The 11,624-nt window shown below is 36.9% G+C and overlaps 2 protein-coding genes across 2 annotated transcripts; both read left to right on the plus strand.

The window, feature by feature from the left end:
- Positions 1-1,211: 1,211 nt before the first annotated feature.
- Positions 1,212-11,241, plus strand: LOC112126231 (GPI ethanolamine phosphate transferase 1-like; the record flags this gene model as incomplete). Its single annotated transcript, XM_024224873.1, has 5 exons — positions 1,212-1,315; positions 1,600-1,734; positions 4,148-5,365; positions 5,795-6,772; positions 11,130-11,241. Coding segments are annotated over exons 1-5 (2,547 nt in total), but the record flags the coding sequence as incomplete, so codon positions are not given.
- Positions 4,030-6,819, plus strand: LOC106662548 (GPI ethanolamine phosphate transferase 1-like). Its single transcript, XM_014386724.2, has one exon. The coding sequence runs from the start codon at positions 4,080-4,082 to the stop codon at positions 6,795-6,797; it is 2,718 nt and encodes a 905-aa protein (XP_014242210.1). The 5' UTR covers positions 4,030-4,079; the 3' UTR covers positions 6,798-6,819.
- Positions 11,242-11,624: the final 383 nt, after the last annotated feature.

An 11,624-nucleotide genomic window follows, 5' to 3' on the forward strand; every position in this document is an offset into this window, starting at 1 on the left:
TTCACTAGTTTTCCTGGTCCGCTTGACCAATTAATATCTTTCAATTAATTAAGGTTTTTAGTTGAGATAAAAAAGTCAATGGCACGAGCGGGATTTGAACCCACGATCTCCGGCTTGATACGCCGCTGCTCTACCACTTGAGCTATCGTGACCTCGATCCACTCGGACACCAACTTCTCATCTCAACCGCGCCTTTCGAATTTTCCCTTCTTTTAGCAATTTTTCAATTGTCGTGTTATCTATTTGATTCTCGGCGACAAATGAAATGGCCACGGAGAGCTTTATTGAAGATTTACTTCATTTTAACTTATTAAATTCACTAGTTTTCGTGGCCCGCTTGACCAATTAATATCTTTCAATTAATTAAATCGAATAAGGATCGAAGTCTCGATAGCTCAAGTGGTAGAGTAGCGGCGTATCTAGCCGAAGGTCGTAGGTTCAAATCCTGCTCGTGACACTGACTTTTTTATCTCAACTAAAAACCGTAATTATTGAAAAATTACTTATTACTGTGAGCTGTACTTTCAAAAATGTATAAGAATTTAATTGTACGCTTCGGCTAGGTACTCTTCCATGTACTGGATAAACCAGCCATTATTTATTTATAAGTCTAATAAAATCGTAGAACCTTTAGTTAGTAATTATTAGTATTCTTGAAGGCAAAATATGACTTTGCTGTCGGTACTTTATTTTAAATTAGATCCTTTACTGTGTACCATGTCCCATGGTTAAAGTACACTGGCACTACTTTCATTTTCACGACAAAACAAATTTCTGCCCTTAATTTGTCACTTTGTTTTTATCAATAAATATTTGTTTATGCTGTTTTAAATTGGGAATATCAATTAGACGTAAATACACTTAATCCTTAATGCAAAACAAGGATAAAGATCCTTAAAGTTTAACTTTTACGGAATTTAAACCGTTTATTCAGTCTCATTTGAATTCTGAAGCAATAAACTGTTTAGTTTTCATCTATGTTCTCTTAATTTAGATTTCCAACTTAAAAGTGTCACTTAGTCCTGAGGATGTTGCGCGTGGTGGGGCAATATTGATGGGTGAACCTACCATCAGGTATGCGGACCATAACCACAGTATGACCGTTTTTTGACTTTGAGAAATTTGCGAAACCGGCACCAAGCGCTTCATCAGCTCGAGGTGTCCAAATATCTGAACACGCTGCTTGAAGAAGATTAAATCAGTATTGACCCATGGCTTTCCACCCCATAAGAGGACCAGAATTGACCAGAACACACAGAGTTGTACGGCTCGCATTTGTTCGAGAACACAGCAATCTTTGGACGATTGGTCTGTTGTACGTTTTACCTATGAGTGAAGATTTGCTCTATGATCTCCTGATGGGTGTGAACGAGTGTGGAGAAGGCGAAATGATACGAAGCCTTTAATTTTTCCCAGAGCCAACCTTTTCAACGTGGCTCAGTGATGGTGTGGGGACGAATTTCAATGGAGTGCACAGAGTTGGTTGTTCTTCACGGAGGGTTTTTTACGAACGTACCTTCAACCGTCATCAGGGACTGAGCCTGGCCAGCCCGTTCCAGACTTGAACCCAATCGAACATTTATGGGATAACCTCAAAAGACGGACACGTCCACCACTTCCTGATACACTCCACGATGTTGAAAGGTCTCTTCGTGAAAAACGGGCTAACGTCCAGCAAAGAGACATTTCCAGACTGGTAGAAAGTTTGCTGAGGCGACTTCGAGATTTATTTAGGCAAGAGGAAGAAATAAGCGCTAATGAAATGTTAATTAAAAATCTAAAACAAAATTAAAACAAATTTTATCTGTCCATCGTTTTTTACATTTTTTTATTTATTTTTCATTCCCTTAGCAATTTACATTTTTTTAAAACTTTTTTAGAGAAAGACTCAATTATTAAACGTTAAAAAATGTGAAACTTTGATTAATATATAAAAATATATACAAATCAAGTTATATTACAAGTGGGCGGAATTTTTTGCCTGTCAATGTATTTGATGTATCGACCAGTTTTTTTACTCATGAATAATCCACCTTTGGTTAATATTATTAAGGCAAGGTTATATAGTCCTAGGCAATGTTTTGACTTAGTCGATATTCAAAGAAGTTTGAAACCATCTATTAAAAACATTTTTTATACATATTTAAAATTGCTCTGATGATAATTAAATAGATCAAAAGCTTGATAGTAACAATTGAGATTGTTATTTCATCCAGAGCACACTGAGATCCAGAATATGCTTGATGTTCCATGTTTGTAATTAAATTCGTTTTGGATCATTCTATCGTTCGAATTTGGTAAAAGTCGGATATTTTGGTATGAGGTTACAGCTTACTTTGGTAAAGAATTTTACACTGATCTTCACTCACTTTCTCACTTCACTTTCTACCCATTTTGAGCTCGTCCGTTTTCTTGTTTTTGGTTAAAATCTCGTCTTTTGTGTTAAATGAACACAGCGAAATAGCAGGATATTCGTTAATGATTGTATTGTCAAATTATCATCCTCAGTAGAAGCGAAATAAATGTTAAAACAAAACGGCACCATATTTGGCCATTTAAAAAAGAGCGTTCGTGCACCTGGGAACATATGCGATCGAATGCGACCGAGTCAGAATGCGTGAAGAGTTTCTCCTGTTTTGATAAAGGACTCCTTTGAAAAACGCCGGCCTCACGATATTCGGCAGCTGCGAGAGACAAAAAAAAGGACACGTTGAATTTTTTCAAGTTCGTATCACTTTCTAACAATAGGCATGCGATTTATAAAACTTTCTAATTTATGTATTTCCCTGAAGATGAGATGAAGTGGCGGAACGCATTTCATCGACATATACAGCGAGCGGCAGGATGATCGCCAATAAACTTGCTATTCAAACCTTTATATTACATATCTAATTAAATGATACTGATAATCAATTATTTATGTTGAAATAATTAATTTCCTTTATTTAGAACGAGTGGTGCTAATTAATCCGGCATATATGATTACTCATTATAATATTTAAATTCAGCAATGTCAATGCTGAAACGTTATAGCAAAATTCACTAATTTCGTGGTCCGCTTGACCAATTAAATCATTACATTAATTAAGGTTTTTAGTTGAGATGAAAAAAAGTCAATGGCACGAGCGGGATTCGAACCCACGAGCTTCGGCTAGATACGCCGCTGCTCTACCACTTGAGCTATCGTGACCTCGATCCACTCGGACATCAACTTCCTAACTCAACCCAACCTTATGAGTTTTCCCTCCTTTTTGCCATTTTTCAAATGTCGTGTAATCGGTTTGGATTCTCGACGACAATTGAAATAGCCACGAAGAGATTTAGTGAAGCGTACTTCATATTAATTCTTTAAATTCACTAATTTCGTGGTCCGCTTCACCAATTAAATCATTACAATTAATTCATTACAATTAATTAAGGTTTTTAGTTGAGATGAAAAAAAGTCAATGGCACGAGCGGGATTCGAACCCACGATCTTCGGCTAGATACGCCGCTGCTCGAGCACTTGAGCTATCGTGACCGCTCACACTTCACTAAATCTCTCCGTGGCCACTTCAATTGTCGTCGAGAATCCAAACCGATTGCACGACATTTGAAAAATGGCAAAAAGCTCAAGTGGTAGAGCAGCGGCGTATCTAGCCGAAGATCGTGGGTTCGAATCCCGCTCGTGCCATTGACTTTTTTTCATCTCAACTAAAAACCTTAATTAATTATAGCAAAAGAGAAATTCTTTCTACTGCTAGTTAATTTGCAGACGTAATCGAACATTAAGAGAAGGGTATTTAAAATTAAAACATTACGGGGTACATCATAATATCATTAAATATCATGAAATAATACAAATACTACTCATAATTAATACGTTATTGTTGTTTTGAGTAGTTAGATAAGAGGGTAACATTTATGAAATGCGTCTTTAATAGTTTCTTTGCGTACAAACAACAAACAATCTGATTTTACTTTTATTTCGTACACGATTAGTAAAGTAATTACTTTAAAAAGCTGGCTTGGAGAAAATGGAATCCATATGTTTATAAAACCATATTCTTTTCGCATCAATTCCAATACTGAAACGAAATATGATTTTCTGTTTATCCATTTTTATAAATTTTCTATTCGTATATGTTATTATTGATTTACACTACAGAAGCCTCGAACCTGCTCAGAAAGTGCAATGCAGCGAAGAGCAATCGCCTTTGGCCAAGAGAGTAGTTTTGTTCGTGTCGGATGGCATGGGCGCTCAATTGATCTACAGGGAAGCGGCGAGCACCAATGGTTCATTCGTCAGGAGCATCATGGAGGGAGGCGGAAGTTGGGGCATTTCAGAAGTAAACGTCCCAACAATGACTTACACGGGGGTAAACACAATAAGCACAGGTAGCATATACACATCCATCAATCTCTTGATCTTCAATAAGTACCGATTGACTGTGGATAACGTTTACAACTACACTCACGTGTATTACGTCGGTGATTTCACGGCGCTGCACTACCTTTCACACTTTTCGGACAAGTGGCACATAACGACATGGAACGGGACTTTCATCGACAGCGTCAACAAGGACTACATAAAGTACGACAAATTCACTTGCGAAAATATACGGATGCTTTTGATGAACCGGACTCTCGCTGAAGATCTCAAAAGGGACAAAACATTTTTTATTGTTTACATGTCCGCGGTCGATTATTGCGGGCATCACGTGAGTCCTTTAAAGCCGCAATGCATCGAAATATTGAAGCATGTAGACAAGTGCGTGGGAGAGACTGTGAAACTGTTCAACGAGTTTTATAAAGATAATGAGACGAGTTTCTTATTGACTGCGGATCACGGAATGACCGATTATGGGAGACATGGGGGAGGTCATCCTGACATGAGACGGACACCGATACTAGCGTGGGGCGCTGGCATAAAATCGCAAGGCGGAGTCGTCAAGGATTACCCCGAACAATGGAAGGCCAAGGGGCTTAAAAGTATCGACATAAAGCAGAGCGATCTAGCTTCTTTCATTTCAGTTCTTCTGGGGAACCCTATTCCTGACAATTCCTACGGAGTCATTCCAAGACAGTTTCTTGCGAAACAGGATTTGAACTTAGCAAAAGCGTTGTACTGCAATGGGGTGCAATTAAATAACGTCCTGCAAGCTCAAGGAAATTTGCCAAAGGAATTGGATACAGAGCAAAAAATGATGGACGAGTTAAAACAACAACTGAAAAATGAGATCCGAGCCGGTAACGCGAGTGGTGCGTTTCTGCTTGCTGACAATTATATCAAACGAGTAAAAGAGGAACTGAATGTCGTGCGGCACTCCTACAGTGGTGTAATTAAGAATCTGGCCACGTTGATGTACACTGGCTGGGGATTGTGGTTATTCCTACGGATAATTTCTTCGTTGTACAAAGTAGAAGAATCAGATGGCATCTTTCTGTACCTTCACAAAATACTAAGCGGGTGTAAAAACGTACCTTTCAAGTGGAGCATAGTTGAGAGTTGTCTATATGATTTGCTATTCATTGTTTTAACATGTGTTTCTTTGTACGTAGCATTCAATCTTCTCAAATGGCCGCTCCACTTTTCAGTCTACATTCTGCTTTCATTATTTTTATGGTGGCGTGCTTTAAAGAATTTAAAAGTGTTTTGGAAGCTTTTCGAAAATTTCAAAACAAACAAAGAAACTTTGTTCTATTTGACTGTCTGCATGGTATTCACAGTTGGTGTCATCGTATCCGTGTATTATGCAACGTGTAGAAAATGCTTAATCGCTCTGGTATCTCTGATTCAACTTTATTTGTGCAGGAAAACTATTTCGAATATGTTAACAAAATTGTGGTTATTCGCGTCGGTTCTAATGATGCTATGTGCCGAATTGTTTATCTTCAACCAACATCCTGTTGAACGTTTTGTCCTAGCGGCGACGACGTTTTGGATAATATCGCTGATAGTGTACGCCAAGATCACCAAAGACAACATGTGGGCGATTACATACATCATACTGTTCGTTTTAGTGGAATGGAACGTGTCGACAATTTATTATTTCGCTTATAATGAAAACAAAAGTTTTCACACGGTCATAACTTGGGCCATATTCCTTCTCGCACCGTTTCTGCACTTACTCTCTTCACACACCGGCTTCAAGAGGTTGTGCCTTTTTTGTTACGGGATTGGTGCTGTGTTTCTTCTTTTCACGACCAGAACAGAAGGCATAGGTTTTTTCGGCATGACGTTCTTCGTTGTAACGTGGTATGCACTGGAGGTGAATAAAGCCGGCAAGGACGTCCTGGCTGACATAGGAGAAAACAAGAAAAGCCTCGACATGACTAACGACGATTTGAGAAGGGGTTTTCTGATGCTCTTGTACACCTGGTGTTGCTATTTCGCCTCAGGATTCAGGGATCATCCTTCGAACTTTGAGGTCAAATGGACAGACTACTTCATGGTTACGTTCGACGAGCATCCCATTATTGTTCTTGTTTTAATAAAATTCTTTTTACCGTTCGTCGTCCTCTGCTCTGCGATGTCCGGGTTGTACAACATCCTCGAAAAAGACAAAAACAAATTCGTGGAATGGTACCTGTTTTTAAACAACATTGTCAGCTTGTTTTTCTTCCATCTTACAAAAGAATACAACGAACACAATTATGAAGGAGTCGGTTTCAGTCTAGCCCGCCACATCCTTTCTGCAGTGTTCCCGATATTTGTTGTCGTCTTACTACCGGTAACAAACATGCTGCTCAAAGCCAGGATAAGCTTCGATCCTAAGAGATACCTCCAAAAGCAAGCTTCTGTCATATACGAATAATAATTATACTTTTTAAATAGTGGTCAGTACTTAGTTTTTAGTAGGTAATATTGTAAAAAAACAATAATAATACAGTTTGTCCAAACGTTTTTTCCCTTTAAAAATCAGCCAGATGTGGAAAAAATCACATTCTAACCAAATAAGGAAGAAAGAAATATTTCAATCCAATATAATGTTTTTTTAAATATCTACAATTTAGGAATAAAGTAATTAAACCTAAAATAACAATAATTGGAGTTCAGCATCTTAAATACCCACAATATGCTCAAAAAAATTAAAAATAACAAAACACCTTAATAAAACGCAGTTGTATTTAAGGTGCAATCACTAAGAAATATTAATAAAAAAAATAAAATCTAATATTAACGATAAACATATCTGAATAGCTAAATAGAGTAGATATTTAACTAAATATTATATCCTTTTATCAATACTTTTGTGACATATGATATTTTACAAGGATGGCTATATAAATCATTAAATGTCGATTTGTTTTAACAACCTAATTGTTGTAGAGTAATTGTCACTATTTTAAAAACAATGAAAAAGATGTGTGTAGTGTTTAGTGACCGTTAGTTAATGATTATTTGAAGTTCGTGAGATGCGGTCTGGTGTGACTTGTGAATATGAAAAAGAAACTCTTAAAAAAGGTTACACTGGCAAAAAAAATCCTAGGAAGATCTGATAGCCAACCAGCCATTAAAGCATTAGCGTGAAAAAAAATCACATCAGAATGCGAGCGACTGCATCCAAAATCTCCAAAACCTGGGGAAGCACAACAACCTGATGATATCTTGGGTGCCAGGCACAGAGGCATTTTGGGAAACGAAAAAGCGACCCACTAGCTAGACGAAGTAAACTTATGATGAAACAACCCTCACCAAGACTGGCAAACTCGCTACTGCAATTGGAGAGAGGTTGGAGGTACAAACCGGTCACTGGCATCTGCACAACATGGGCATATACAACAATTACACAATTATTGCCCTACAAGCAGCTTATAAAACATTAGCATGTAAAAAACATTGTTACGTTCGTAAAACGTAACATAGTATGAGTGTATTGTTGTTGTTTGGCCAGGGATGCCTCCTGAATTGTAATGCCACCTAAACTAAAATTGGCAGTGGGTTAATCAAAATTAAGACGGCCTAGGATAGGTTTAGGATTCGTGAAGGTGTGTGAGTCAGGGAAGAGGACGGTGTGCACCGAGACGGATGTATCTATGGCCTGGACGGATCGGTAGAAAATAAAGTCCTTTATCGACTAAGACGACAGCGGACCCACCCAACTTTGGAGAACGTGCTTGTTTTTTTCGACATTTGTCTGTATCAAGAAGCATATCTGGACACTGGTTCCCAGGAAAGTTTAGTTTTAAGGAATGTTTATTTAGATTTTATGATAATTTAGGTTCATTTAGTGTGTAAGTTTGTTAAAATGTTACCCGTAGAGAATTAAGATCAATCTATGTTTAATATTTTAGTTTCCATTGGAATAAATGTATTTTTTTGGTTCCTTATGTAAATATTGTGTTCTTTTTTGTGTGTTAATTTTACTGTTATTGAATTTTCTTTGTTTTATTTTATTTTATTTACGGTTCGCTGTTTCCGTGTATATAAACAGCGTGGCGCCCATTTTTTTTTAAAATTTAATATTAAGTTCAATATTCTTAATTCATTAAGTAACCCCGCCCGTCTCCACGGAGCGAAGCCGGCAAATTCTTGGCGTAAGAACATACATCAAAATTAGTGAATGCATCCAAAATCTCCAAATCCCAAAATCTGCACAACATGGGCATATACAACGATGATCCTATCTCCAGATTATGCAATTAGGAGGAGGAAACAGCTACCCATATCATCTCCTAATGCGAAGAAACAGCTCAATGGAGATTTAACTTAACATATGAAAAAAATCTAGGGAATGAAATTATAGGGGCGAGTCAATGACCTGATACTTCTGAAGGATTAAGTCTATTGCACTGAACTAGGGAACTGGGAAGGTAAATAAACCAGAAAACTGCAGGGGATCACAAACCTCCTAGTATCCTCATTACTATACCATACCAAGTAGAGCCTTCTTATAATTACAGAATCATGCTAACAAAATTATGGGCTGGAATAAAAATTGGCGTATGAAAGTAAATCCCCAAAAGTCTACCCTAGTTGCATTCACCTATCGCAAGAGTTCTTCACTTTCATTCTTTAAAAAAAGGTTGTTATAACTATCACCTCTCCATCCCATTTGGCAGAGCAGTATTTGTCATCTTTCCTGGGGTCTGCGAGTGATTCTAAATTAAAACGACTTCAAATTCACTTCATTGTCACGTATGCACCTTGGTATATTTGAAATTCTATATTTCACCGTGATCTAAATCTCATACGTTGCCGAAGTGGTGAAACAGCATATGCGAAATTGTATCAAGGAATAACTGAGCATCCGGATACCATATTTACTGAATTTCTCCAGTCGCTGCCGCCGACTAGTGAACTTAGAAAACTGAAAAGGCGCAATAGTGACCTTGCTGCGCACATAAATTAAATTAAATCTAAATTTTGGAGGACAGCCACTAGGTTGAAACCTCGTCATATATTTCATGTCAATTAGCGTTGCCTATATTTTTAATTTGCCAAACTGTATATGACTTATGTACAATAATGTTAACTACATAAAAAAAGAAAATCTATACTTTTTCAAATACACGATAATCTAGTTACATTTGTATAGATTAAATAATTTTTCAAAATCCTACTCATCATTGTACATTATATTCGACGACTTCGGGCTTCCGTATTTGTTAAATGTAAACAATGTTTGTAAATCCCAGGCCCTGAAGATGATCTCAATAAAGATCGAAACGTTGGCACGATAAAGAAAATGTTTTTCTGAAACCTACATCACACTAGACCGCATCTCACGATTTCTGAATAATTAAAAATTTACTGTCAGGCATGTAACTGGAACTCAAAAAAGAAACTTTTTCCATTGAAACCAGATTTCTCAGGTGTCAGGCTAGTTTATTATTCTCAAAATAATTTAAAAACTGATTTAATGAAAGTAATAATTATATGGAATATGACATGTAACTATAATTTAGGCTTTTAATTTTGGGTTTTAGGTTATTATTATTAAATTCACTAATTTCGTGGTCCGCTTGACCAATTAATACATTACAATTAATTAAGGTTTTTAGTTGAGATGAAAAAAAGTTAATGGCACCAGTGAAAAATGGCAAAAAGGAGGGAAAACTCATAAGGTGGGGTTGAGATAGGAAGTTGATGTCCGAGTGAATCGAGGTCACGATAGCTCAAGTGGTAGAGCAGCGGCGTATCTAGCCGAAGCTCGTGGGTTCGAATCCCACTTGTGCCATTAACTTTTTTTCATCTCAACTAAAAACCTTAATTAATTGTAAGTTATTATTATTGCTAAGCATTGTTTTTTGCCTTACAACATCAATATTTTCTCTTCTATAACAACAGTAACAAAGTGTTCTATTTTAAAATAATTTAAAAAAATAATCAATAAATTATTTTTTATCGTCTAATTTAAGGAAGATATCAATTCGCGCTCCAAAAAAGGAACAGTGATAACGGTAGAGCGAAGATGTTTGGCCTGTCCCCCTTGGCCGGACACGTCCTACAAATAGAAATTCACCGGAATCGAAGACGGTTTGTCCTTCATTCGTACAAACGAACGTCAGAACGTTCGCTTAAATTTCCCTTGTTTTTGTTTACGGTAGAAGTGACATTTGATGACCCCAGTCCTGGAGACGGGTGGACGCAAACGCTCCCAATAAACAATGAAACTTTCCATTGATACCCCTTATCGTGTATAGACGGATACATCGTTAAATATGACGGATTTCACGGTTTATCTCACTAATTAGTACGATAAATAGTTTCAGAATTTTATTGCCGGCACCTCCAGAAGTGCAGTTCCAATGTTTTTTGAATCTATGTATTAATCAATAATACTAACATATTGTATATAAAGTACTTATAATTTATTTATTGTTTAATTAGTATAGCCAGGAATTTATAATATAGCTGAGACAGTTTCATATGCATTTTATGTGACCTATCCTGGTGCATTGGACTGAAAGGAGAGACGGGTTGAACATTTAAAAAAATAAAAACAGGATAGAACTAAAATCGGAGAAAAATATTAAATAAATACATTTAAATACATAAAAAGGTATTCCTTGTACAGTCGTCAGTTATTAGGGAGTACAAATTGGACTATAAAGACTAAGTTAAGAAAAAACTACTATTATTACTCAAGTAAAACGAATTATGTCGCCATCTTATTATTTCATAATTCTTACTTCATTCATAGCCAAATTGAGGAGAGAAGAAAGAGAAAAAGGGTGAGGAAGGGGGAAAGAGAAAGAGAGAGAAAGAAATATAAGGAACGAGAAAGCGAGAGGGATAAAAAGAAAGAGCGAGATAAAGTGAAGGAGAGAGACAAAAGAGAGAAAGATGGAAAGAGAAAAAGAAAGAAAGAGTGAAAGAGAGAGAGAGAGAGAGAGAGAGAGAGAGAGAGAGAGAGAGAGAGAGAGAGAGAGAGANAAAGAGAAAGTGAAGGAGAGAAGCAGAGAAGAGAAAGATGTGAGAAGAAAAAGAAAGATAGAGGAAGAGAGAGGAGAAATAGAGGGAAAAGAGATGGAGAGAATGAGAGAGAATTGGAAAAAGAAATAGAAAGAAAGATCAAAAGAAAGAGAGAGAGAGATAGTGAGAGAAGAGAAGAGAAAGAGAGAGAGAGAGAGAGAGAGAAAGAGTGGGAGAGAGAGAGAGAGAAAAAGAGTGGGAGAGAGAGAGAGAGAGAGAGAGG

This window comes from Cimex lectularius, unplaced genomic scaffold (genome assembly GCF_000648675.2).
Source record: "Cimex lectularius strain Harlan isolate CLEC.00 unplaced genomic scaffold, Clec_2.1 scaffold43, whole genome shotgun sequence".
Taxonomy (NCBI): Eukaryota; Metazoa; Arthropoda; class Insecta; order Hemiptera; family Cimicidae; genus Cimex; species Cimex lectularius.